Raw genomic sequence first — 27,947 nt, 5'->3', positions numbered from 1 at the left:
CCCTCCCCCTCCTGGGCTCAGCCCGTCCCCTCCCCTCGCTGCCATTCACCCCGCGGCCTGCCCCTCCCTCTGGGCCTGGCCAATGTCAGGGACCGGGCTGGCCACCCCCACTCCCCAAGCCGGGTGCCGCGCCTCCGCTCTGCAGCGGAGCACAGAAGGCCACCGAAAGAGGCCACCATGAGCTGCCTGGGGTGAGTTAGGGGTCTGGCCCTTGCTAGGAAAATCCGGAGAGGAAAAAAGAAAAAAAAGTTATATCTAGAAACAAATTTGCAGAGATGATGCGCTGGGGCGGAAGGGCTCCCTGGGGAGGTGATGGGCCGACAGCCCCGCCCCTCCGCTTCAGAGCTGGGCCAGGGGCCCGGCGGCCAGGCTGTCCCCGGGGAAGTTGGCACGCGTGTCTGACGGCTCTCAGCAGCCGGAGGCCCTCTCGGTCCGCCTCATCGGTCCTCCCTTCGGCGCTGCCCGGGCTTCCGTCCTCGCCGCCTCTGCCGGGCCAGCCGGTCTGCCTCCTGGGACAGCCCCCGTGCCTGCCTTTCCCGTCCACGGCTCGTCCCGAGCTGCCGGCAGCGGGTCAGGAAGAGCTGGGGGAGCGGAGGAGGCGCCCCCTTGGGCGTGCTCGATTGAGAGCCTGGGAAGCGGGAACGCTGGACACCTGGGGATGCCGGGTCCCCGCAGCGTCCCCGGGGCGCCGCTGGGGGAAGATGAAACAGCAGCCTCTGTTGTCAGCGCGTGTCAAGTGCGACAGGAAAATTGGGGAGGCTGCCGGAGGAGGAGGGGGCGGCACCCAGCTGGGCTCTGCAGGGAGAGGGGTCCCCTGGCAGCGTGGCTTCCGCCCCCATCCCCCCACTCCCCACCGCCACCACCAGGCTCCAGGGGCTGATGTACTGGGTTCTAGGGGTGAAGTGGTGATCCCCACGCAGCCCCTTCCTGAGAGAGCTCGGATAGGGCCCAGAGGAATAGCACAGGCTCAGTTTTCTGTGATTCTGAGAGCTGAGCGCCAGCCGAAGGGCAGCACCGGGCAGTCAGGGCAGGCTGCCCAGAGGAGGCGGCAGTTCCAGGGCTGCAGAGCGGCCAGTGGGGTGCAGCCGTGTGTCCTGTGGAGGAGGGAAGACGGCTCATCAGGGCCAGGCATCCAGCTACAGAGGGGAACCTCGGAATGCCCAGGTGAGGGTGCTGCCTTGTAGAACCCAACCTCAGCTACCAACCGTGCCTAGCTGTGAGTCACCCCGCCTTGGCAGGGGGCTGTGAAGGGCTCTGGCTCTGGGACCCTGCAACTGAGGGGAATGAAGTGAGACAACCTGGACACCTGGGGACGCAGGGGGTAAAGATACATGTGGGCAGGTGCGTGGGCACGCTTGACTGAGGCTGGAAACCACTTCAGTCACCGTGCAGCTTCTGAGGGTGGTCCAGGGGCCAAAGCAGAGGATTTGAGGAGAAAGAAGAAGGAGCAGTGAGACCGTGAAGCTGGGTCAAGCCAGAGCAGTAGCCACTAGCCACATGTCACTCTTTAAAATGAAACTTAATGAATATAAAATGCAATTTAAAATTCAGCTTCACAGTCTCACCAGCCACACGGCAAGTATGGAGTGGCCCTCTCTGGCTGGTGGCCGCCCTGCAGGACAGCGCACACAAGGAGCATGTCCATCCGCAACTTGCATCAATCTTGGCCAGCGTGGCCTCTGCATCTTAGCGTGGCCGCGAGGGTGTGATTTGGGTCAGTGGCAGTGATGGAAGTAGAGGGTCTTATCTTCCTTTACGACAGCAGTTACTCCTGTGGCTCAGAGCCTGATTTGGGTCTGTCCCCAAAGGGATCCCAGTTTGATGAAGTGATAAAAATGACTTTCTAATTAGGACAGGCCAGGGAGTTTGGAAAGTGTGACGCGGTTGAGAGGGAACAGGCAAGCGAAGGGCTTCGTGCCCTGCTGGTGTTTCAGGAAACAGGCAAAGAAGGGAAGGATCAGGGGGAGGGCAGGGGAGAGGGCAGCCACGGAGGTGGTTGGGGAAGCTGGGTTCTGAGTCCTGCCAGACTGCGCTTGACCCCCCAGTCCACTCATGGGCTCTGTGACCTTGAGCAGATTCACTAACCTCAACAGTTTATCCATAAAACGGGGTCGATCATTTCCATGTGTTCCCAGCAGGATTCTTGGTGGGAAAGCATGTAAACAGACTCTGCCAACTGCCAGCATCCAAGAGATTCATTGAGAAACTGGGGTTTAGGGTTCGAGCACCTCTTTCACCCTCCTCTGCTTTAATGACAAATGTGAGAGACAACATCACACAAAGTTATTTGGAAAGTTTGGTGACAGCATGTCAGAAGCAGTGCCAGGCATCCAGCACATGCTCGATGAAACTGGCTTACCCCAGGGAAGGTCTCTTTCTCCCTAGAGAGGTCTCTCAACCACAGCACGATCAACATTCAGAGCTTGGTGATTCTCTGTTGTTGGGAGCTCTCCTGCACTTAGCTTACAGCATCCCTGGCCTCCTCCCACCAGATGCCATAGCACACCCCCCTCTCGCTTGTCATTTTATGACAACCAAAACTCTCCCCAGAGAGTGCCGAATGTCCTCTGAGGGGTAAAGTCACCCCCGATGGAGAAGCCCTGCCCGAGTGTGATCTGCCCTTTGGCGGTGCCCTCCTGCTGGGGCAGATGCTTCAGCAAAGGCCAGTCCGGCCCACCCACGCTGCTTGGGTGAGAGGCACAGCTCTGAGGTGGCCCCATGGCAGCGTGTGCATGGCGGGCTGTGTCCGGATTCAAGCAGGAGCATCTTCTCCGTGGTCACATCTCCAGTGCCCACAGACACGTGGAGTCGTCACTGTCCTCGGGCGGGCCTGGTTCCGGGTGCTGGGCTGTCACAGCCGGCGCATGACCCCCGGGAAGGGCTCTGTCTTGACAGGACGGTGAGTGCCCTCGGCCCGTGGACGCAGGGAGCTGCGCTCCCTGTGAGCAGGGCTGAGGCCAGGCCCCGGGCGACCCCGAGTGAGGACAGGCTCTGGCTTCCTGCTGCTCCAGGGAAGAACTTCAGCCCAATGAGGTCACACCAGGCGGGGGGAGGGGGGAGGGGGGCCTCACTGGGGCTGGGCTTGGGGACCAAAGTGTGCTGGGCAGCATGGCCTGGATGGAGCAGGGAGACTGACCGTCGGGTCTGAAGGGGCCTCCTTGTGACAGGCACAGGACCCACAGGAGGACCATGAAGGGTGCTCCCCACAAGACTGAGATGGAGGCTGAGTCCCCAGGGCTCCTGCCTCTGCCGTTCCAGCCTGTCTAGGTGGTGACTGCCTCCTGGTGGGAGAGAGCCTCGTGATGACCCCCGCACCCCGTGCAGTGGTCCTTGAGAAGCCCCTCCCCAGGATGCCCTGGGCGGCTCCGGCATCTACCCTTTGGTCCTCAGAACTCAGATTCTCACCCTTTCAACCTGAAGCTAGGGCTCATGACCATGAAGTGGGGTCCCTGGGGTCTGCTCCTGCTCAGATCCCAGAGAGTGGCAGGCCCAGAAGCAACCTGATGCCTCTTTCTTCTTAGTTCCGTCTCCTCCCTTGCTGGTCCTCCCCTCTCCTTTCCAGTAGAACACATTCATCCCAGGGAGACCCCCTATTCCCCCACCATCACCCTCACCTGCCCCCTCCTCACTTGCCCCCAGGTCTCATTAACTCTACCTCCTGTGTTTTAGAAACTGGCTGCTTGTCCCATCCCAACATCCTTCACTGTGCCCCTCCCAGCATCACCCCACCCCTGGTGTACCAAAACCTTCAGAGTCCCTTCACCTCCTCTTAAATCCTTAGACCCTCCCATGGCTCCTCTCTGTTCTCAAGAGTGTAGGCTGAACTTTGCCAACGGCATTCAAGGCTTCCCTCTCTAGCCTCTTCTTTGGAGCTTCCCCCCGGGTGAGTAGGGAAGGCCGCTCTGGCTGACACCGGCTGAGTCCTTGAGTCCCAGCGTAAAGGCCACCTCCTCCAGAAAGCCTTCCCAGACTCTACATAAGGCAATCGGAGCTTCCTTTGAACTGTCGGGATCGGTCTCGCTGCCGGTGCTGGGGACTCTCCGGGGCGCCGCAGCCCGAGGGATCAGAGGCGAGGCGCCTGGGGAAGGGCTCGTGGACGGGGGCCAGAGGAGGCCGAGGGGCGGCACAAGCTGCCCCAGCTCGCGAAGGGCGGACGGGAGAGTTCCCGGAGGGGCGGGGCGGGGCGGGGCCACCCGAGAGGGGCGGGCGCGGGGCCGCGGGCCCAGCCTGCTCGGGAGGGGCTGAGCGCGCTCGCCCGGCAGAGGCGCGTGGAGTCGCCGCGCCCTCGCTCCGCTCCGGGCTCCGCACCCCCGGGCCATCGGCACCTAGCTCGCCGCCGTCGCCGTCTCCAGATGGGGAAGGACCAGGGCTTCTCTCGGCACTTTCGGTAGTTTCCCCGAACCGCGCGTACCGAGCCCGCGGGAACCGCGCGCCCTGGTGCGACGGACCCGCCTCCGGCTGACTTGAAAAGGGGTGGGGCTCGGGCACCGAGGGGCTTCCCTGCTCTGGGTGCGTACCCAGCAAGTCAGCCTGACTGGGGGCAGGGGCTTGGGAGGGTGGACGTAAACCCGAATGGTATTAAAGAGGGGGTTCCCCGCGGTGGGCACTTGCCTGCCGCCCTAGGGGTCGGGATGCCGGGTGGGGACCAAGAATGGGATTGAAAAGTCCTCTTTCCTTCGTGTGACTGGACAGATCCAGGGAGCTAGACAGAGAGCGAGGCAAAGATGGTGATGGAGAGAGAGGGCCTTGTGGGAGCACCCGATGGGAATCTGGACTTGGATTTGGACCCGGCCCCCTAAGGGAACAGACCAACTCTTGAGTGCAAGGTCACTGGATGGCCTCCCAAAGAGCCCCGTGGCCACAGAGAAGCCTGCTGGCACAGCAGGGACCTGGGAGTCTGAGGACAGCGATAGCCAGGCCGTCAGTTCAAAGGGCGTCCGTCCATCAGCCACAGTGGTCTATGAGGCCCCACTGCACCTAGATCTGCCGGGGCTATCGGCTCGGAGCAGACCCAGGGCTGGAGTGCGTAGGCCAGACTGAGGCACACGGAGGGCCCACACCAGCCGGAAGGGCGTCTGGCACACCAGGCGGACTAGGCTTCCATCTCAGCTCCACGGACACCAAGGAGGGCAGAGGGCACCCAACCTTCTCCCGCCTGGGCAGTTGGTGACTCACCCTGGTTCCCACTGTGGGGTTGAGGGAGGCCCTTTCTCATTGCTGCTAGAGGGTTGGACCTAGGGGCTGGGGCTGTTGGGCTGATACGTTCTGGAGCCTGAGGCCGGAGCCCAAAGGGTAAAGCAGATGCTTTCGTGCCTGTCATCTCTGCTTTGCTTGGGCAGGAGACAGGCGGGGACCATGCAGGCCAGCAGACGGAGACGTCTGGCTCTGCATACCTTGGAGGACCATCCAGGGAACGTGGCTAAGGCGCTGGATTTTCGGAAATCGCTGGGGTGGGCACAGATGAGTGTATCGGGTGACTGCTCTCCTGGCAGAGCCGAGCAGGCCATCATTCTTGCCTCCCGCTTGCCTGGAACGTCCCGATCTGGACCAGAGCTCACGGGGTGGGGCAGGGGGGGGGGTGCACCCTCCTCCCCAGGGATGTACATCCCTTCCCTCCCACCAGGCAGCCACCTGGCCTCATTAAACCTACCCACAGAGATCAAGGGAACTAAGTGGGGGCCACCAGGCGACCTCAGAGGGATTGGATGTCCGCTGGCTGCAAGGCCACTGCTCCCTGCCCTCCCCCATGCCCTTGGCACTGGCTCCTGGTCCAGAGAATAGGGAAAGGAGCCTTGGGATGCAGCCAGGGAGGCCTCACTAGCAAGCAGAACTTCAAGGGCCCTCGATGGAGCCCCGTGACAGTGCGGAGGCCAGAGCCCAGGTTCCACCTCAGCCACGGGCAGCCGCATAACCCTGGAGTGTGACGGACCCCCTCTGAGCCTGAGAATCCTCTGCCAGGGGCCAGGGAGTCCCCAGGATGTTGACCAGAGGTGTGGGGGGGCCGCTGCTGGACCACCCTGTCTGCTGCGTCACTGAGTCCTAACTCTGTGCTCAGCCCTGGCCGGTCACCGTGGCTCACCCCCAAGCTACAGTAGACCCAGTCCTCCGAGAGCTTCCAGCCTTGTAGAGGAGACCCAGGGGCCCCGCGGAAACATCCCAGGGTGTGGATGAGCCTCCCCGAGGCCTCTCAAGGCACTTCCAGGTCGGAGAGCAGGAACCACAGTGCCTTCAGCTTTGAAGCCCAGCGCCTGGCTGGCACTCATAGCAGGGACTTCCTAAAACATGTTGGACTAAACCGGGGGAAGGCCAGGGTTGGGTGTCCAAGGGCGAACCCAGGTCAGCTAAGGGAGCAGAGTGTGATGGGGCGGTGGGCACAGGCTCGGCCAAAAGGGTAGGAGCAGGACTGCATGCCGTGGTCCCCACCCACACTGGGGGTGCTGGTGGGAGACCCAGTGCAGGACTGGGAGCCTCATGAGGGTCTAGGCGAAGTCTGACCCCAGCGCGGATGGCGGCTCGGTTTTCTGCAGCAGAGTTTTCTCCTGGAACCAGGCGGGGAGAAGGTGGGTGGGGGGGACCCCTGGCTGAGGTTTGGCCTGGCTGGTGTGAGGGCATGAGAGGAGGGAGTCCGGGGAAGCCAGAGACGGGAAGACAAAGGCAAGAGGAGGAACAGGTTCACGGAAGGGCTTGGAGGGCACTGAGGCCAGAGTAATGGGGACCTGGGGAAGGAGGCTTTCCCGAAGTGGAGCGAGCTGGGCGCCGCGGCCCTCGTGTGACCCGGGCCCACTAGGGCACAAGTCCAGGCCCCGAGGGGAACACTGATGCCCCAGGCCACTGCTGGGCGGAGGAGCGGGCCCAATGCGGCGCCCGCGAAGTTTGCCGGGGTCGGGGCGCGACCAGGGGGCGCGCCCCGATTCTGTGGTCCTCGCCCGCCCGCAGGATCTTCATCCCCAAGAAGCACCGAGCGCGCTTCGACGAGGTGGTGTCTCAGGGTCTGCTGGGCAAGCTGTGCCGCGCGCGGCGGACGCAGGGCGCGCAGCGGCTGCGCCGGAGCCGCAGCGAGGAGCGGCCAGAGCGCCTCCTGGTGTCCACGCGCGCCAGCGCCGCCCCGCGCCGCCCCGACGAGCCGCCCCCGCGCAAGGCCGCCTCTTTGCTGGGCGGCCGCGCGGGCCCCGGGGGCGCGCGCAGGTACCCGGGACGGGCTGCGGACGCCTCTCCGTCGGTGGGCTCAGGAATGGAGACCCGGCCGAGGGCGCGGGGGAGAAGCGGGGGCACCTGGGGGTTGGGGTCCAGGAGAGGTTAAGGGGAGTGGGACGCGGGCCCTTGCCATCCCATGCTCCCCGCGGGCTCCTCTCCCAAGAGACAGGCACGTTGAGCGACCCCACCCCACCCCTTCTTTCTCCCCAGGACAGTCCGAGTCTACAAGGGCAACAAGAGCTTTGGCTTCACGCTGCGTGGCCATGGACCTGTCTGGATCGAGTCTGTCCTGCCTGGTGAGGGGTGGGTGGGTTGTTCAGAATGAGGTGAAGGAGCCTGTGAGGTCGATGGTCAGCAGCTGCTCCCCTCTTCAGGTCCCAACTTTGAGGAGTCTGTGTCCTCTAAGTGTCCCAGCAGCCGACCCAGATCACCCATCTTCCCCAGTCCGGGCAAACCCCCTCCAAGTGCAGGGTCACCTTTGAGCCAGGTTCTCCATTCAGGCCTTTCCTGCGCCGGCAGGGAGGACCCGGGGCCCTGCCTGAGACTGCAGCAGCCAGCACAGAGCCGGCGCCTGCCCTGATCGGGCCCCAGACCACCCTCTCTGCGCCCACTGCCCACTGAGAACTGTGCATTTGCTGGGCAGGCTGCAGGGCTCCAGGGCCTCTTCCCAGTATCCAGTCTCCAGGGACTCCCCTCGTCCACCCCTGGCCTGCCCCTTCTTGCTCGTGGAATGGTGACATCTGGAGGAGTTCCTCCTTGCCGCCCCTCGGAAGTGCATTCCGTTGTGGAGGCTCTCTGCAGGCGGAACGGCTCCATCCCCATGGGTTCACCTGCTGATGCTGAGTTCCTTCTGCCCTTCTGCATCTCATGTCCCCAGTGCATGGATCTGTGAGAAAAGCTCTCCTGATCTCTGCCACCCACCCCTCTTCTCACCTGTAAAACAGGACAATGACTTGGGGCTCCCCGGGGCGGGTCCCTGCTCAGCTGACCTGCCCTCTCGCCTTGCTTCCAGGGAGCCCAGCTGACAATGCCTCCCTCAAGTCAGGCGACCGGATCCTCTTCCTCAATGGACTGGACATGAGGTCAGAGGCAAACAGCCCCCAGGACTCCTGACTCTTGGGACATCCCGGCCCCGGGCGTCTGACCAGTTGGTCCCCTGTTTGTCCCCCCTCCTATGGGAAGTCTTGAATCTGCCCTCCCACCCTCTCCAGGATGTCAAATCATCCTTCCAGCCAGGAGACACCCAGACTCCGTGCTTGGGGCAAAGGGTTGACTGGATCATGCGTGTCGTTCCCTTGGGGGGGACCCTACAGGGAGGACGGGGGCATGACGCCTTCTGTACCCACAAGTGTCCAGCTGGCCCTGGACCTGGAGCTTCTCCTGCAGAGAAGGTCAACGCACGGGCGAGGCAGGGCCCTGGCTTCGGGCCCGCCTGTGGCCTCGCTGTGTGGCCTCCACCAGCAGGACAGGGGGGTCCGGGGGGTGGTGTGCGCTCGGGTCACGCTGGACTGGCCCTCCGGGGCCCCCTCTGCTCGGCAGGAACTGCTCCCACGACAAGGTGGTGTCCATGCTCCAGGGCAGCGGCGCCATGCCCACGCTGGTGGTGGAGGAGGGGCTCGTCCCGTTCGCCAGCGGTGAGCCGCCCGTGGCCCTGGGCCGCCTTGGCCGCCGGAGCCCCTGCTTGGGTCCTGCTTTGGCAGGGGTGGGATTCCCGAGCCTACCGAGGCCTCTGCTCTCCCCGCAGACCTGCAGCTTCCCTCCCCAGGTTGGGCAGCCTCAGAGCTCCCCCTCCAGCCCCGTCCTCATCTCTCACCCCAGCTCGGGAGGTCCCCCGGCCCTAGCAGCTGGGCAAACCTTGCCTAGCCTGGGGACGCCAGCTCACTCGTGTTTCTCCTTCCTGTGACCCCCCCCCCCCCACCGAAGATTCCGACTCGATGGATTCCCCCAACCCGTCGTCGGCGCTCACCTCCCTGCAGTGGGTGGCAGAGATCCTCCCGTCCAGTATCCGAGTTCAGGGGAGGACCTTCAGCCAGCAGCTGGAGCACCTGCTCACGCCCCCCGAGCGCTACGGGGTCTGCCGGGCCCTTGAGAGCTTCTTCCAGCACAGGTGGTCACCCCAGGGTGGCAGGGGTGGGGGGGATCTGCCGTGGGTGGACTCCAAATCCTGCCCAGACTCATCACCACTCACCTGCCTGAGCTTCTCCTGAGAGCGTCTCAAAGGGGCCCCCGAATGTGGGGGCCGCTGGGCTGCCCTAAACAAACCCCCGCTCTGACACCTCCCAGCCACGTGACCTGGCCAGGTCCCAGCCCCGTCTATAAATTGAAGCAGACAGTGAGCCCCTGCAGTGTGGTTGGCAGGACCCTCGAAACACCCACCCTTGGGCACTCACGACCAGCCCGACCCTATTTGGTTGGAGTAGCATCTTTCTTTTCCCACCTCAGCAGCAGCAGGAGCGTTATCACACGCCTCAGCCCAGAGGGTCATTGTCTTGGTCCATGCAAAGCCAGTTACTTCTCCATCCTCTTTTTCTGTTTAAACAAAAATGTATGTGTTTGTTGAAATATAACTCACATACCATACAGTTCGTGCATTTGAGTGTACAACGCACTGGATCTTAGTATGTTCACAAACGTGTTGTAACCATCACCACATTCAGTTTTAGGACATTTTCATCACCTCAAAAGGAAGTCCCAACCGTTTCACAGTTGTTCCCACCCCCCCAACCTCCCCCACTCCCCCTTCACCTTAAACCACCAGTAATCCACTTTCCTTCTCTGTAGGTTTCCCTGTTCTGGAGACTTCAAATGCTGGAACCATACGATATGTGGACTTCTTTATAACTATTTTCCCACTTTTTAAATTTTTAATTAATTTATTCTGGCCGTGCTGGGTCCTGGTTGCCGCGCACGGGCTTCCTCTAGTTGCGGAGAGCGGGGGCTACTGCAGCTGCAGCGTGTGGCCTTCTTGTTGCCGCGGCTTCGCTTGTTGCAGAGCATGGACTCAGTCGTTGTGACTCGGGCTTAGTTGCTCCGAAGCATGTGGGATTCTTCCTGCACCAGGGATCGAATCCGTGTCCCCTCCGCTGGCAGGCAGATTCTTAACCACTGGACCACCAGGGCAGTCCCAATATGTGGACTTTTAGCCTGGTTTCTTTCATTTAGCATGTTTTCAACATTCACATGGGCTTCCCCGGTGGCTCAGTGGTAAAGAATCTGCTTACAACGCAGGAGACATAACAGATTTCTGATCCCTGGGTTGGGAAGATCCCCTGGAGAAGGAAATGGCAACCCACTTCAGTATTCTTGCCTGGGAAATCCCATGGACAGAGGAGCCTGGCTACGGTGCATGGGGTCCAGAGTCAGACATGACTTGGCGACTAAACAACAATAGCATTCATCCAAGTTATAACACCCTCAGTCAACCCTCCATATCTGTGGGTTCTGCATCTCCAGATTTCACCAGCCATGGAACAAATATATGTGGTAAAAAAAATTACAGGAAGTTCCAAAAAGCAAACCTTAAAATTGGCTAGAATTCCCTGTATGTTTCAGATACCGATTCCTTGTTGATTTTAAACATTGTAAGTATCTTCTCCCATTTGTTACTGTCTTATTGCTTCCGTTCTATCTAGTATTGTCAGCTCCAGGTTTTCTTGACTTTGTATCATCACATTCAATGCATATGGGGCCTTATGGGTTTGGATTTTGAATTTTTATTTAACAAGTCCTTCCCTGCTCCTTGGTCAAAAGAAATCTCCTGCATTATCTTCTGTTAGTTCTATAATCATACCTTGCACAGTTTGGTCTTTTATCCACCCGGGGTTCATCTTTATGTGTGATGTTACATGAGGATCAGTTTTATTTTTTTCCATACAATGCAGGGATCAGCGAACTTTCTGGAAAGGGCCCGATAGTAAATACTTTAGGGTTTGCAGGCCGTACAGCCTCCACTGAAAGCTGAAACCTTCAGCTCTGCTGTTGTCACTTGAAAATGGTCAGAGACAATACACACCAGTATGGATGGCCATGTTCCTGTAAATCTTGCTTTACAAAAACAGGTGGAGGGCCAAATTTTGGGCCTTGGGCCATTATTTACCAGTCCCTTGAGTCAGTTTTCCAAATATGTTCTATACATTTTTTTTTTAATTTAAATTTTTGGCCCTGGAGCATGGGGGAGTTTAGTTCCCTGACCAGAGGAACCTGTGCCCCCTGCATTGGCAGTGTGGAGCCTTAACCACCAGACCGCCAGGGAAGTCCCCATTCTATCCATTCTAATCGTCACAACAGCTCTGTGCGGTAGATGCTCTCCCCTCACCACCCCCATCCTCTCCGCCTCCCCTCCCACCCACCCCTCACCCCCCAGCCAAGCAACCCAGCTTACAGGATCTTCAGTTCAGTTCAGTTCAGTTCAGTCACTCAGTCGTGTCTGACTCTTTGCAACTCCATGAACCGCAGCATACCAGGCCTCCCTGTCCATCACCAACTCCCGGAGTCCACCCATACCCATGTCCATAGAATTGGTGATGCCATCCAACCATCTCATCCTCTGTCAGTCATCCCCTTCTCCTCCTGCTCTCAATCTTTCCCAGCATCAGGGTCTTTCCAAATGAGTCAGGATCTTAGTTCCCCGAGTAGGGATTGAACCTGGGCCACAACAGTGAAAGTCTAAAGTCCTAACCCCTGAGCCGCCAGCGAACGCTCGGTAGATACTATTTTTGTCTCCCATTTTACAGAGGAGGAAACTGAGACACAGAGAAATGAGTAACAGGAGGAGATCACTTGGCTGGCAGGTGGCAGAGCTGGGATTTGAATCCGGGCAGGCTGTCCGCAGAGCCTGCCTTCCCGCCCGCTTCTCTGTCTGGGGAAGGAGGGGAAGGGCGTGAGGACCGGAAGTGCCCCCCAGTCCCCGACCCAGCCCGCCCTGGTGAACCCCGGAGTCATGAACTCCTTGATCTGCACCCCCCTCCCCCACCAGGAACATCGACACCCTCATCGTCGACGTCTACCCGGTGCTGGACACTCCGGCCAAGCAGGTCCTCTGGCAGTTCATCTACCAGCTGCTAACTTACGAGGAGCAGGAACTCTGTCAGGAGAAGATCGCCTGCTTCCTGGGCTACACGGCCATGACCGGTGAGCGGCCCCGCCCCCTGGCCTGCTGGCCCTGCGAAGAGCCAGACGCCTGTTCTCACCTGGGAGGCTTTACAGCCGGCCTGGCCCCTCCCACTCGCAGATGCACCCCTGTGCTGGTAGCTAGCATCTTCCCAGGTGGCCCAGTGGTGAAGAATCTACCTGCCAATTCGGGAAACACAAAGAGTCACAGGTTCGATCCCTGGGTGGGGAAGATGCCCTGGAGTAGGAAACAGCAACCCACTCCAGTAGCCTGGAGAATCCCATGGACAGAGGAGCCTGGTGGGCTACAGTCCTTGGGGTCGCAGAGAGTCAGACTTGACTGTAGATACATGCCCAACACTCCCGGGCTGGTCCCTTGCTTGGCTCCACAGATGCACTTTCCCAGTTTGATCCTTAAAGCAGCATAACCTTAGACTCTTTTTTTTTAAAATATTTATTTATTTGGATGTGCTGGGTCTTCCCTGTGGCATGTGGGATCTTTGGTTGTGGCATGTGAACTCTGAGTTGGAGTATGTGGAATCTAGTTCCCTGACCAGGGATCGAACCTGGGGCCCCTGCTTTGGGAGCACAGAGTCTTAGCCCCTGGACCACCAGGGAAGTCCCACCTTAGACTTCAAACACCCCACCTAACGCTGGGGGTCTCGGGTTTCTCACGCACGTAGTGAGGGTGAGCACAGTGGCTGTGCTTTGCACCCCAGGGAGGGCAGCACAGATCAAGGGGTCCATGTGGACGCTGTTTACAGACCTGGGTGGTGAGCACATGGCCAGCTCACCCTGCCTGATGGGCTCTGAAGCCCGCAGACTCACACGAGAGCCTGTGGGTCCCTGTGCAGCCTCTGACCGCCCGCCCCCCGCCATTCCACTGCTGTGTGTCCACCTGCCCACACACACCTCAGCACGTGGGCTGCGGGCACCCAAAGGGGGCCAAACCTTGGGCACCTGCTCTGGACCGCCTGCACATCCCCTATGTGCTCCCCCAGGTGCCCATTAACCCTCGTCCTGGGGACCCACAGGTGGGGGTTGCGGGGAGAGGGTTTGAACTCAGATGCAGACTGGGCAGCAGACGTCCCTCCCACACTTCTGCCCTGACCTGGAATCTTCCATCTCACCCCTATGGGCAGCGGAGTCTGGTGTGCGGACCTTGGACTCGCGGGGTCCTAGGCTGTCGTCCTGAGAAAGGACCTGCTGGGTAGGGAGGCTCTGACCCCTCCGCGTGGCCTCTGTCTTCAGGCCGGCACCACCTGGGGCCCCTCCTGCGCCGGGCACCCCGCTTCCCATCCCAGGGCTCCCCCTGAAAGCAGGGCCGGACTCGTGGGTGGTGCCCTCGCCCTCCCTGTGTTCGGAGGCTCCTTGTCCGGCTGAGAGGACAAGCAGCCCGTCTCCCCGTTGGTCCCACAGCCGAGCCCGAGCCCGAGCTGGAGCCGGAGCTGGAGCCCGAGCCGGCGCCCGAACCCCAGATGCGGAGCTCCCTGAGGGCCTCCTCCATGTGCCGCCGCAGCCTCCGCTCCCAGGGCCTGGAGGCCGGCCTTGGCTGTGGTGAGGCCCGGGACCAACAGGCCGCCAGTGGGGGGAGGGCGGGGCCAGGGCTCGGTTTTCCCACCTGTAAAATGGGCTTGGCGAGATGAGACATCCCCGAATGGGCTGAGCGGGTGCCTCCTCCCCCCAGGTCTGCAGGGCTTGGTGCTTCTTTCTCCAGGGCCTGGGCTGGGGTCTAACCCTTAGAGCTCAGAGGAGGTCACTAGACCCCCCTGCCCTCTGGTGGACTCTGCTCTCCTGATTCCCCCGGCAGGTCCTGGTGACTGTCCGGAGATGCCTCTTCCTCCCATCCCAGGCGAGCGGCAGGCGGGCGACGGCACATCCCTCCCCGAGACGCCCAACCCCAAGATGGTGAGACCTTCTCTCCGCCGTGCTCCTAGTGTCAGCGGGGAGCTGGGAATGGGTGGCCCATGGAGCTGGGGCAGACCCTGGCCTCCCAGACCACCCAGGCCTGCCTCTGAGGGCCAACCGGACTCACCCGCAACCTCCTCCTCTCCCGGAAGATGTCAGCCGTCTACGCGGAGCTCGAGTCCCGCCTGAGCAGCAGCTTCAAAGGGAAGATGGGGACCAGCTCCCGAGCCCGTGCCTCCCCGCCGCTGCCCAGCGCGGCAGGCCCAGCAGGTAGGGGCTCTCCAGCCCCGGCTCCCAAGGGCCACTCCTGCCTCCTGGCCAGCTGGCTGGGTGTTGCCCCCACCCCCAGGCATACCCCCTCGGACCCCCTTTTTCCTCCGTGGCCGTGGGACTGAATGCTGGGGAACCCGGGCAACCTCCATGGCTAGGGGCCATCAAGATCCGCCTTGTCCTGGCCGCCTTCCCGTGTCCCCTGTCTGATCCCCGCCCCCACTGTGGATCTGGAAAAGCAGAGGGCTGCTCCCAAGGTGTGGGGGTGGTCCTCAGTGAACGTGTGGCTGTTGCATAAACTAGATAGCGTGCGTTACTCTGTGAATGGCTCAGCTGCGCAGATGGCTGCCCGCACAACAGTTTCTCTGCCCTTCTGAAGGCAGGACCCCTGGGCGATACTTCTGAGGGCCAAAGGCTTGCTGGGTACCGTGACTTTGGTCTGGAGACCCCCTCGTCCTTGCCTTGTGTTCAGTGGGTTCCAGGTGGGACCCTGGGATCCTCTCCAGGATGAGCAGGGGTCTGCCTGTCCTGGGCCCAGCAGCACGCCCTCTGTTCACTCTGGCCTCCAATCATCCTCAGGGAAGACCTGGAGAGGTTATCAGAGTCTTCCTGCACTGTGTCCAGAGAGGCAAAGAGAGGTGCCCAGGGGCTCAGAGCCCACCTGCCCTGGCACCCTCCCCCCAGCCTGTGCTGGAACCCAGGCACTGACCCAGGAGTGGTCCTCACGGCCCGCCCCCCCCTCCCACAGGGCCCAGGACCCGGTCCAGCATCTCGTGGCCCAGTGAGCAGCTCCTGCCCTCCCCCAGCTACTACCCGCTGTGCTCAGAGGGCCTGGCCTCCCCCAGCAGCTCCGAGTCCCACCCCTACGCCAGCCTGGACAGCAGCCGGGCACCTTCCCCTCAGCCGGGCCCCGAGCCCGTCCGCGCTGAGAGCCCCCCCAGCCCGGACCCCAGCCGCCGCCCATCCAGCCGCCGGAAGCTCTTCGCCTTCTCCCGCCCTGTGCGAAGCCGGGACACCGACCGCTTCCTGGATGCGCTGAGTGAGCAGCTGGGCCCCCGGGTCACCATCGTGGAGGATTTCCTGAGCCCCGAGAATGACTACGAGGAGGTGAGCACACAGGCACGTGTGTGGGGGGGAGGCGGGCAGGGGGCCTATAAGGCGCCTGGGGTCCCGGGGCTCCTGCCAGAGGTCTGCTGCCCCGAGGGCCGTGCCCCAGGTTCCCCCTCCCTGTCTCCCAGCACACCCCGCTCCCCATCTGGAGCTGTCCCACCCTTGGCTCAAGCTTCAACACCTCCCTACCCAAGGCCACCCCATGTACCGGGTCTCAGGTTCCTTTGCCAGCTCAGGCTGACCCCATTCAGCCCCTGGGCCGTGCCTCCGCTGCCCCGGGCCTTCCGGTCCTCCGCACCTCGGCCCCTGCCCCTGTCTCCCCCGGGCCCCCACCTGGCCCTCCCCTCGCCTGGCTGTCTCCCCAGATGAGCTTCCACGACGACCAGGGCAGCTTCATCACCAACGAGAGGAGCAGCGCCAGCGAGTGCATCAGCAGCAGCGAGGAAGGCAGCTCCCTGACCTACTCCTCCCTCTCCGACCACATCCCCCCGCCCCCCCTCAGCCCCCCGCCCCCGCCGCCCCTGCCCTTCCACGACCCCAAGCCCAGCAGCTCCCGCACCCCGGATGGGCCCCGGGGCCCCGCTCCGGCGCTGCCCAAGCCCCTCGCCCAGCTCGGCCACCCGGTCCCCCCACCGCCCCCGCCGCCCCTGCCCCCGCCCGTCCCCTGCGCACCCCCCATGCTGCCCCGGGGCCTGGGCCACCGCCGCAGCGAGACCAGCCACATGAGCGTCAAGCGCCTGCGGTGGGAGCAGGTGGAGAACTCAGAAGGCACCATCTGGGGACAGGTAGGTGACACGGGGACCCGGAGCGCTCTGCACCAGGGGAGGCAGCTCGGGCAGCAGCAGTGAAGACAAGGTCCACCTCTGGGGCGCTTCCAACATCAGCTGACCGCCCCCGGGCCCTCCCCATCCTCGGCAGACGATGAACGAGAACTCAGTCCAGGGACACGCTCACCCTCAGTGGTCAACACAGGCGCCGGAGCCCAGTCAGTGTCCCTGAGCCGGTGACATGCTGAAGACACCCAGAAAAGGCACCGCTCTCACCCTTGAAACCTATCACCCGAGATGTGAATGGTCCCCTTAGGCTCTTGGAGCTGAGAGAAGGACAGCTGGTTAGAGAGTCACAGACGTTTGAGCTGTCTGACAGTCTGCCGTGCGGTGTGTTCACAGGAGCGAGACCAGAGGATTCTGAAAAGGGCAGCTGGTCCAAACCCCCACGCAGCAGCCTCTCCCCTTTCACTTTTTGCAGTTTCTTTCTTTCTGGCTGTGCTGGGTCGTCATGGCTGCGTGGGCTTTTCTCTAGTTGCAGAGAACGGGGGCTCCTCTCCAGTTGCGGTCCGTGGGCTTCTCATCTCAGTGGCTTCCCTTGGGGCAGAGCACAAGCTCTGGAGTGTCCTGGCTTCGGTCATTGCAGCAGATGGGCTCAGTAGTTGCGGCTTCCGGGTTCCAGAGCACAGGCTTGGTAGTTGTGGCGAAAGGGCTTAGTTGCTCTACAGCATGTGCGGTCTTTCCCAATCAGGGATCGAACCGTGTCTCCTGCATTGGCAGGTGGATTCTTTACCACTGAGCCACCAGGGAAGCCCCCAGCCCTTCACCCTGATGCTCGAGTTTCCTCCCAAACAGCACTGCCAGTATTTACTTGGTCACCTTCACTGATGGGGAGCTCACTACCTGCCGAGACATCCCTTTCCTCCCTGGACAGTTTTCACCAGCCATCCTTGCCTTGCTCTGGAATTTCTGTCTCACCGGGATTCCCATGCCCTACTTTCTGTCCCGCCCCTTGAAATCAGGCAGAGCAGGTATATTTCCTTATCCACAGGCCAACCAGCCCATTGGATGAGCAAGGTTCACCCCATCCCTGTTCTTTGGGTCACTGCCCTAGAACATGGTTCCTAGCCCCACAGTCTGTCAAAGGGCAGGCCCCAAATGGAACTCCCAGAGGGGCTTCACCAGTTCAGAGGAGAAAACATGGCCCTCATCTCCTCTGACCTGGACATCACACTCCTCATTTGGCCGAGGAACCCTCCGGTTTCTGGGGCTGCCCCATCTCAGCACTTGTTCCTGCCATCATCCTCCACCCTAGTCCTCTCCTCTTCCTGGGACGCCTAATAACGTGTCCTCACTGCAGCCACTCTCCATTGGAGCATGCTTGTCATTTTTTTTCCCATTGCCACCTCCTGGGTCCCAACTCCATCTCCTGCCTTCCCAGCCAAGTTGGCATCAGCCCACATCTCCAGGGAACCTTCTCATGTTACTAATAAGGATGGTCAGCAGGACAGTCACGAACAGGGACCTCCTGGGTCCCCTAGAGACTCCTACCAGCCTCAGATGGTCCTTGCAGCCTTACTCTGCAGAATGATCCTTCCCCTGATTTACTGCAGTGGACACAGGGACACGGGTCAGGCATCTGGCCAAGGCCTTGCAGCCATGGGCCTTCTAGAGTGTCACCTCTCATCCGGATCAGTCATCACAGCCGCCCAGCCAGTTCCTAGCCTCTGGCACTTCCCTGCTTCCATTTCCCCAGCTTTGGGGACCCAGGGCAGCTCTGGTGAACTCACTGCCAGCAAAGGACACCTCAGAGCAGACCCGGACCCCTTGGCCACCTTCTGAAGCCTCCTTGGGTGGCTCCAGCCCCTTTACAACCCTTGTACCCCCTGCTCCCGTGCAACTTGCTGGCTTCTGCGTGGAGAGTGTTCCAGGTCTGAGTGTTGTTGACCACAAGAGGAGCCGGCTCATCGCCCGATGATAACTTGGATGATTTATCAATGGCTCCTCCTGCAGTCTCCTCCCGTCCCGTCCCCGGGTTCATGCCAGGGGCTTGGTGGAGGCTCTCCCTCTGGGAGCGCCCAGGGCCGCCCTCAGAGGGTGGGGGGCAGTGGGGGACCACAGTCCAGCTGCCAGTACTGTTGCTCACTCTGAACCTCCCCCTCCCTTGCAGCTCGGGGAGGACTCTGACTACGATAAGCTGAGCGACATGGTGAAATACCTCGACCTGGAGCTCCACTTTGGCACCCAGAAAGCTGCCAGTGAGTGGCCCCAGGGGCCGAGGGGAGCCCTGACGCCGGGTTCTGTGGCAGCCCACCCACTGCCTTCTGTGGGGGTCCCAGGGCTGAGAGTCCCCGAGGTCTGAACAAACTGCCCTTTACTTCCTGGGCCCCTGAATTAGTTAACGTCTCAGAGCCTCAGTTTCCCCACTTCAATACTGGAGGTTGTCATAACTGGCATGTATCACATGCTTACCAAATGCCACACACCCTTGTTCCTACATTAATCCTGTGACAATCATGTAAGGTGGGGGCTGCGATCACCCCAGCTTCCTGATGAGGCAGCACGTAGAGGCCAGGTAATTTGTTCAAAGTCAGAATCAGGTAGACAGATAGCCCATCCAGTCTCTCTCTCTCCCCTAGCCCCCTCTCTGCGTGTCTCTCTGCCGTTGGGATACTGTGTGTGTGGAGAGTGGTCCTAGGGTGGAAGAGAGAGACTGTTGTCCTTCCAGGCAGCATCTACAGTCACTAGGTGGCCGGTTCTCCTTATGGGGCCGGCTCAGGCCCAAGGGCCAGGGGAGAGAGGACAGGGGAGGTACATACACACATCATACACACTAGGTGTGCACGGCTGGACTCCAGAGGCCATGAGTGAGGAGAGTGGACACCTGGAGCTGATTCCGTCAAGTCCATGGTCAGGGACCTCGGGACTGTGGGTGTGGCCACACCCCTCCTGGGCCCTCCCCCAGCAGCCTCAACCTAGCCTCCTGTCCCTAAACCATCAGTTTCCCTTCCAGAGCCGGTGCCGGGGCCTGAGCCCTTCAGGAAGAAGGAGGTGGTGGAGATCCTGTCCCACAAGAAGGCCTACAACACCTGTGAGGGGCTGTGGAGGCCCAGGGGTTGGGGGTGGGGGGTGGGCTGGACACGACCCCCTCGGGCCGCAGAGCCTCGGATCCACCCCAGTGGACAATAGAGATCGGGCCGTGTGGGCCCCCAGCACTTGCCACCGGGCTCTGTGAACGCTCCCTCCCAGGTGCGGCTGCCAGCCAGGTCCCCTCGGCGCCGGCCTTGGCTCCGCCCCCATCCTGTGATCTGCTCCCACTTCTGGCCCTGCCTCCAGCCGCATCCTCTGCTTGCCCCTTTAAGACCCTCGCTAGTTCCCTGGCCCCAGCTCCACAGTTCAGTTCAGTTCAGTCGCTCAGTCGTGTCCGACTCTTTGCGACCCCACGGACTGCAGCACACCAGGCCTCCCTGTCCATCACCAACACCTGGAGCTTGCTCAAACTCATGTCCATCGAGTCGGTGACGCCATCCAACTATCTCATCCTCTGTCGTCCCCTTCTCCTCCCGCATGCAATCTTGCCCAGCATCAGGGTCTTTTCCAATGAGTCAGTTCTTCGCATCAGGTGGCCAAAGTATTGGAGTTTCAGCTTCAGCATCAGTCCTTCCAATGAATATTCAGGATTAATTTCCTTTAGGATGGACTGGTTGGATCTCCTTGCAGCTCCACAGGCCCTACTCAATCTAGGTCTATCCCCGGAGAACCCTTCCCTTGAAGGGTCGCAGGACGGATCCTCTCGTCCTCTGGACCGGCTCCTGCCCCGCCCCCGCCCCGCTCACCCCGAGGCCCCGCCCCGGCCCCGCCCAGCAGCTCCGGCCCCGCCCCGCTCACCCGCGGCCCCGCCCACAGCCATCCTGCTGGCGCACCTGAAGCTGAGCCCGGCCGAGCTGCGGCAGGTGCTCATGAGCATGGAGCCCCGGCGCCTGGAGCCCGCGCACCTCGCGCAGCTGCTGCTCTTCGCGCCCGACGCCGACGAGGAGCAGCGCTACCAGGCCTACCACGAGGCCCCCGGCCGCCTCAGCGAGCCCGACCAGTTCGTCCTGCAGGTGCTGCGGCCGGGCCCGTCCCCTCCCGGGGCCAAGGGCGGCCGCCCAGTGGGCCTCGACCTCCTCTATCGCGGTTCTCTCTCTTTCTGTGCGTGCGTCCCGCTCCCCTGCCGGCCCCGCGCTCACACCTCTGAGTCTTACACCTTGAATGGCCAGGTCTCACTCGGGGTCCAGGGGAGATGGGATGAGGGTGCGCCCTAGAGGTCGTACTTATTTTCCTAAGGGGATGCCGGCCGCGCGCTGAGCCCACGCCAGGCTGCCCTGGGGCAGGGTCTCCCGGCGGCATGGATGAATGCTGGCCGTGCCTTTCTGGTAGATGCTGTCGGTTCCCGAATACAAGACCCGTCTGCGCAGCCTCCACTTCCAGGCCACCCTCCAGGAGAAGACGGAGGAGATCCGGGGCAGCCTGGAGTGCTTGCGCCAGGCCTCCCTAGAGCTCAAGAACAGCCGGAAGCTTGCCAAGATCCTGGAGGTCAGGGCCACCCCCTCTCAGATCAGTCTGCCTGCCCCTCTGCCCCCTGGGGCTTCCAGCCTGGAGGCCCATCCCCGGAGGGGCCAGGCAGTGAGGAAGGACCTGCCCTCTGGTTCTCTCCCCAGTTTGTGTTGGCCATGGGCAACTATCTCAATGATGGGCAGCCTCAAACCAACAAGACCACGGGCTTCAAGATCAACTTCCTGACGGAGGTGAGGGGGCCGGTCAGGCAGTCATCCATCTGTTTGCTCTGCCACCGAGGCTCCCCGGCAGGAAGAGCAAAGGCTGAAAGTGTGGGGAGGCAAGGTGGCTTCTCCAGGCCTTGGAGAGACGGAGTGGTGGGGGAGGAGGGGGCAGGGGAGAAGGCTCCAGGAGGAAGGGGAGAGTCCCACCCAGTGGATTCTGTGCCCTTGACGCCAGAACCACCGTCAGGCCAGTCCTACCCCAGAAAGATCTAGAACCAGAGAAAGGACAACTCAAATATCCAGCCTTCCCCCTGTGTGTTTGGGACTTTCCACTGCAACACCTTTGGTTGCTTTTTAAAAGAGGAAGGACAACTCTGTTTATAGATATGAATGGTTTAGGGTGTCTGAGGCTCAGCTGGGCCACAGATGGTTCCAGAAAACCACAAAAGGGAAAAACCTTGAGTGATGCTCCCCACTTTTGCTGGGGTTAGAAAATCTTGGGCTCCATCTGCTGACAAGAACAAACTCACAAGGACCAAAAAGAACCTAGGTGTCACCCCTAGCTGGGGATGGGGAGAACTGGTTCCTGGGGGGGTGGGTCTCAAATATCTGGGCCAGGGGACAGGCTCATGACATCCCAGCAGATAAGAGCTTCAGAGTAAGGACTACTAGCTGTTGGTTTATAAGCTTTGGAGTTGGCGAGTGTCAGGGGTGGGCAACTGATGCCACAGGCTGGGGAAGCAGGGCTGAGCCCCTGTGATCAGGAGTCAGACGGGGTCCTGGAGGAGGACGTGTGTTGGGGTCACTTGCAGCTGAATTCCACCAAGACGGTGGATGGGAAATCCACCTTCCTGCACATCCTTGCCAAATCGCTGAGCCAGCACTTCCCTGAACTCCTGGGCTTTGCTCAGGACCTGCCCACCGTGCCCCTGGCTGCCAAAGGTAAGCTGGGTGGGCGGGTGGGGAGGCAGAGCCCCCACTGTCCTGGGCTGGCCTCATGGGCAGCCCCCATAGGCTCTATCCCCTTGCCTACAGTGAACCAACGAGCCCTGACCAGCGACTTGGCTGACCTCCACGGCACCATCAGTGAGATCCAGGCCGCGTGCCAGAGCATGGCCCCCTCCAGCGAGGACAAGTTCGCTGTGGTCATGGCGGTATCCTGTCCCAGGGCCACAATGCACTCAGGAGCGGGGTAGGGGTCAGGGAGAGCTGGCCATCGCTCCAGCGACTGCTGCAGACCCCTGTGTGCTGGCGGAGAGTCTGGGCAGAGGCTGACGTGGGTGCATGGCTTCTAGAAGAGTCCATCTTAGGTCATCTAGAATCTAAGCGCTTATGCCGAGGCTGTGTGTAACTGAGAAGGAGCTCTTCTGATTGGCCTAAAGCCACTCCCTTGCCCTGTCTGTTTTGGGGGGCGGGGGGGGGGGGCAGGCAGCAGAACCCAGACTGAGGTCACAAGATTCAAGGAGAGGTTTGTCATGCCTGACTAGCCAAAGGCAGTCAGGAGAGGAAATGTAGTAACAAATGCTATAGATTTTTTTAATAAAAAGGACAGAGAGGGAGAACAGCCTAGAGAGTGATAAGGAGCCTGTCTCCGTGGGTGGTCGGGTAAGAGAGGGTGGTAGCCTCTGGGCAGAGCCAGGAGAGCAGAGAGAGCTGCCCAACAGAGGGAAGCAAGTGAGTGAGCGGCCTGAGGCCGGGCTGGGTGTGGCGGGTGTCAGGACAAGCCAGGAGCCTGTGACGGCGGCATGGTGTCCAGGAGAGCAAAGGGCCCCGGGGCAGTAAGGCCGCTGGCTGGGTCACTGCCGGAGTACCTGCCCCTGGGGCCCGGAGCCGTTTCCTTAACAGAGGCCGTCAGTCTTTCCTGGAGACGGCCCAGCCATTGCTGCGGGCGCTGGACGGGCTGCAGCGAGAGGCCATGGAGGAGCTGGGCAAGGCGCTGGCCTTCTTCGGGGAAGATTCCAAAGCCACCACCTCCGAGGCTTTCTTCGGCATCTTCGCGGAGTTCATGAGCAAGTTCGAGGTGAGCCCCGGTGGGAGGCCCTGGGAGAGAGCAGGGCCGGAGGTCAGAGGAGGGGGCTCCTGTGTGAAGCCAGGAGGGGGAAAGGGCCCCTGGGGAAGGACACGCCCCCAGCTGGGCGGGGCCATAGGGGTCCGCCCGGGCCTTGGGCGGGGGGCGCCCGGCAGCTGACCGAGCGCCTCCCCGCGTGCTCCTCTGTCCCCAGCGAGCGCTCGGCGACCTGCAGGCAGCCGAGGGCCCGCGCAGCTCGGGGATGGTTTCGCCCCTGGCCTGGTGACGGCGGCGGCCCGCGCGCGGAGACGGACGCCCGAGGCGGCGCCCGAGAGGGTCGCGCGGACGCCGCCCCACGTGGCCCCGAGCGGTCCGGGTGCGGAGTGGCGCCCAGCCACCCGCGCGTCTCCAGCTACCTCAGCCGTCCAGCTCCAGCCGCCCGCGAAGGTGCGGGGACCCCTTCTCAGGGCCGAGCCGGGGCGCCGAGAATTGAGGGCGCGGGGCCGGAGCCTGTGCGCCGATTCCCGGATACGGGTGGATCACCCGCCGACTTCCCGCGCCCCCTTGTTCACCTCCTCCCGCCCCGCCCGTCCCCGCCCCGCTCTCGGCCCTCTGGACATCAGGGTCCGGGGAGGTGGGGACACCGAGAGCGGTGTCCGCGCACTAGGACAGCCTCTTGGCCTGACCGTGCCCGGCCCCAAGCAAGGACGTCTGAACCTTTCCTGAGCCTGCTCCGAGCGCGCCCAGGAGACTTTCTCACGGAGCACAGAGCCCGCAGACCTCGGACTTTGGAGGAGGAGGCAGACGCCCTTGAACAAGCCACACCTGGGGCTGCTTGAAGAAGGCTGGAAGGGGATCCCCAAGTGCAGGGACCTGGGGGCGAGGGGGAGGAGGAGGGGAGTGCGCACCTAGGCTCCGCCTCGAAAGCCGGAAGGAGCTTGAGTCCACTGCAGCCCAGAATCAAGGCAGGCAGGCTGGAGAGCAGCTGCGCAGAGATACAGGAAAGGATTCAGAAGATCCTTTATGGCAGGCTGCAGGATTGAGGTTTTAGCCCACCGAGAAACTAAAACCCAATTTAGAAGTAGGGAGTCTGGAAGCGGCAGGGGGTCGTCAAGTAAGGGCTGAGAGAACAGGGAGGTGTTTAGGTGATGGATAAACAGGACTTGGCTGGTTGCCAGGCTCCTCTCCTGGGTGGGTGGTGGTGATGTTCCCTAGAATAGGACCCATTCAGGCAGTAACCCCATCTGGGACAGATTTGGGGGCCCCAGAGTCTGTTTTACATGTGTATCTCGGGATGCAGGGAGGCGTTGCCTGGATGCTGGGAGCAGGGCAGGAGCTGGGGGCATCCTTTTTCTTTCTTTGTCCCATCCTTTCCATTCTCCAGTTGACAAACCCTGGGTCCGGCAGCTTCCAGCTACCTCTTGCCCTGACTTTCTTCCAGAGAAGCCTGGAATGGGCTTTAGAGCCCATCCTTTGGGCTGTTCTTTCTTCCACGGTGACTGAGTAACTGGTGTTGCCCCCGGACAGCGTTGGGGACCCATTCAGTTCTTCCCAGTCTCCCACCAGCCCCTCTTTGAGACCATGTATGTTCTTTCTTTGTTTCCCACTCACAGCCACCATATAGAAATATCTAAACCGAACTCTGTGATTCAGGTGGGGGATATGCGCCCAGATGTGGCTCGTGGAGGGCATTTCTCCCCAGCAGCTCAAGCTGGATAGGTTTCATAAGTTCCCAAAGCCTTTGTCTATGGGGAACGTGTCGGAAGGTGCATTAAAATCCCTGTGTGAGGTCTGTAGAGACTAGAGACTGCACTGGCTATGAACAAGCATGACCCTCCAGCCCCTGTATGGCATTTTTCCTGCAAACTAGAAACCTCTCCAGGTATATCCAGCCCCATGCCAGGGGACCCAGGTTGACAAGCCGATCGCTAGCTGGGTTTTCTCCCCATAAAGCCTTGTGTGGGCGTGCTCAGTTGTGTCCGACTCTTTGCCCATGGACTGTAGCCCGCCAGGCTCCTCTGTCCATGGGATTCTCCAGGCAAAAATACTGGAGTGGGTTGTCATTCCCTTCTCCAGGGGATCTTCCTGACCCAGGGATCGAACCTAGGTCTCCTGCATTGCAGGCGGATTCTTTACTGTCTGAGCCCCCAGGGAAGCCTATAATGCCTTGTAACTGTTACCTATTTCCCACACAATGCTGTGTAACAAACTGTCCCAAAACTCAGTGACTTAAAACAGCGGCCACTACCACTCTTGAGTCCACGGGTCACCTGGGCAGTTCTAATCTGAGCTGGGCTCAGTGGACTCACTCATGTGTCTGCGGTCCTCTGTGGGTCAGTGGTCAGCTTTGATAGTCACGCAGGGCTCTTTCCACGTCCGGGGCCTTGGCTGGGACCATGGAGATAGGTTCGTGTGGTCCCTTATCCTCCAGCCAAAAAGCCAGGACCCTTCACATGGTAAAGACAAGGGGAACAAGCAAAGGCAGAGAAAAACCCTGGAAGCCTAAGCTCAGAACTGTCACACCATCCCTTCTGCCACATTCTATTGTCAAAGCAAGTGACGAGCCCAGCCCAGCTTCCAGGGGAGGGGAAATAGACTCCCTTCTTAACGAAAGGGGGTGGGTGGGTAAAAGTTGCTCAGTCGTGTCCGACTCTTTGCGACCCCATGGACTATATAATCCATGGAATTCTCCAGGCCAGAATACTGGAGTGGGTAGCCTTTCCCTTCTCCAGGGGATCTCCCCAAGTCAGGGATGGAATCCAGGTCTCCCGCATTGCAGGCGGATTCTTTACCAGCTGAGCCACAAGGGAAGCCCCTCTTGATGAGAGATGCTGCCAAACCGCAAGGCAGAGGGTATGGGCTCAGGGTCAGGTAGAGTCAGAGCCATTGTCGCCATCCGTCTGCTGTTTGCATCCACGGCCAGGCGTCCTGGGGAACCTCCCAGCCTCCTTGCAATCCTCAGAGGCCCCTGTCCTCCCTGGACCCAGCAGAGCTCTGCTCACCCTCCTCATGTGTCCTCCAAGCACCATGCATTTCCTTCTGTCTCACATCGTCACCCTTGAGTCACCTGACCCCTCTCCAGATGCTCTCAGTCTGGGGGCAACAGCTATCTACGCCTGCCTAGCAGCCAGTGTCCCCTCTGCTGGGGAAAACTCCCTATTTCTCCTTTGGGAAATTATCCCTCCTCTGCCCCCAGGCCTTGGAATGTTGCTGAGTGGATAAGACTGGTTCTTGGGACTCTGGCCAGGCGGCTCAGAGTCAATTCAAGACTCAAGTTAGAAGTGTTTGGAAAGGAGGCCCCTTTCTTCTGGATGAATCATGGGGTGTATAGAGGGTGGGATCCTGGAAGGGGCTGCCAGGACCACCACATGAAAGGCACCCGCCTAGGTGTAAACCAATATGGAAGAAAAGGAGAGAAGACCGCTCCGGCCATCTCCTTGCCCCTGAATCCAACTGTGCCTGAAGCAGACACCCTGACTTTCCACTTTCCAAGCTGACAAATTGCCCCCCTCCCACCGTTGGTAAATTTTTAAAATTTTTCTTTTAGTTTTTTGGCTTAGGCTGGTTTGAATGGGTTTCTGTCACTTGCAACACCAAGAGGGTGAACCAATCAACAGATGGTTACCGATGTTCGGTGTTTTCACCTTCTCTTCGTTCACAAATGCATTCACCAATACAGTCTGACTGCCTCCCACGTGCCAGGCGCAATGCTGCATGCAGATGTCGGCCTCTCTGAGTTTGGTTTCCCAGGGTCGTATTTCACGGTGATTCTTCACCTGAGTCAGCACGAAGCCCTATATGTGAGCTAATTTGTGTGCCATTCCCCACTCCCTGCCCCCCTTCCTCACCAGATGACGAGGTGTGACAAGCAGGAATGGATTTCCCTCTCAATAATACTACAAAATAGTGTGGCCCAATCACACACCACCTTCTCTAATAACATCTGTTAATGTTTACTAGGTAGCGAGCTCCATGTTTCTACATATATCACTTTACGTTCACAGTGACCCTCTGAGGTGGGTTTTGTTATCTTCTTTTTACAAATAAAACATCTGAAACTCAGGAAGGTTATGTGACTTGCTGGATGGAAAGTCAAGTCTGTCTAAATCCCAAGCCCATCCTCTGAGTGGAAATAACTTCTTTGTGGTGCTTAATGTGATTTTTCAAAATGTCTATGAGTGTTCCAAGGGCCACTGATGCTGGTAACTTCAACAGAAAGACAGCCCTGCCTCTTTTCCCAGCCCATTCTGTTCCTCTCTGCTCAGGCTGACACAGCAAAATACCATAGGCTGAGTGGCTTGAATGAATGCATGCGTGCATGCTCAGTTCTGTCCAACTCTTTCCTATCCCATGGACTGTAGCCCCCAGGCTCCTCTGTCCATGGGATTCTTCAGGCAAGAATACTGAAGTGGGTTGTCATTTCCTTCTCCAGGGGAACTTCCTGACCCACGGACTGAACCCGTGTCTCCTGTGTCACATGCAGACATTTTTTTCCCTCCCAGCCCTGGAGGCTGGAAGTCCAAGATCAATGTCTCAGCAGGTTGGGTTTCTCCCGAGCCTGCTCTCCTTGGCTTGTAGGTGGCGGCTTCTCCATGTGCTCATGTGGCCTTTGCTCTGTGCGTTGCCCGTGTCTCTTCTTATAGTGACCCCAGTCCCACTGGATCAGAGTTCCATCCTTAGGACTCCTTTAACCTTAAATATTGCATTGGCCAAAAAGTTTGTATGAATTTTTCTGTACACTATTATGGAAAAACACCAACAAACTTATTGGCCAACCCAATACCTCCTTAAAGAACTTATGTCCAAATGCAGTCACCTTCT

General features: G+C 60.3%; 1 protein-coding gene across 4 annotated transcripts; it reads left to right on the top strand.

The window, feature by feature from the left end:
* The first annotated feature begins 121 nt into the window (after positions 1-121).
* Positions 122-27,187, top strand: LOC122433478 (Grid2 interacting protein). Of its 4 annotated transcripts, none has more exons than XM_043456478.1 (21): positions 126-191; positions 6,937-7,185; positions 7,405-7,490; positions 8,207-8,276; positions 8,734-8,828; positions 9,118-9,301; positions 12,170-12,324; positions 13,723-13,860; positions 14,114-14,211; positions 14,364-14,481; positions 15,230-15,588; positions 15,957-16,376; positions 18,529-18,616; positions 19,372-19,449; positions 20,265-20,461; positions 20,778-20,933; positions 21,059-21,145; positions 21,931-22,060; positions 22,154-22,272; positions 22,974-23,138; positions 23,341-27,187. In XM_043456478.1, the coding sequence occupies exons 1-21, from the start codon at positions 178-180 to the stop codon at positions 23,410-23,412; spliced, it is 3,078 nt and encodes a 1,025-aa protein (XP_043312413.1). In that variant the 5' UTR covers positions 126-177; the 3' UTR covers positions 23,413-27,187. The 4 variants fall into 4 exon arrangements, with proteins under 4 accessions (XP_043312415.1, XP_043312413.1, XP_043312414.1 ...); XM_043456477.1 differs by lacking the exon at positions 126-191 and adding an exon at positions 4,279-4,387; XM_043456480.1 differs by lacking the exon at positions 6,937-7,185 and having other exon boundaries at positions 122-191; positions 7,405-7,476.
* Positions 27,188-27,947: the final 760 nt, after the last annotated feature.

Source organism: Cervus canadensis, chromosome 32 (genome assembly GCF_019320065.1).
Source record: "Cervus canadensis isolate Bull #8, Minnesota chromosome 32, ASM1932006v1, whole genome shotgun sequence".
NCBI lineage: Eukaryota > Metazoa > Chordata > Mammalia > Artiodactyla > Cervidae > Cervus > Cervus canadensis.
Note: the sequence above shows the minus strand (reverse complement) of the source record. Positions and strands in the feature narration are given on the sequence as shown.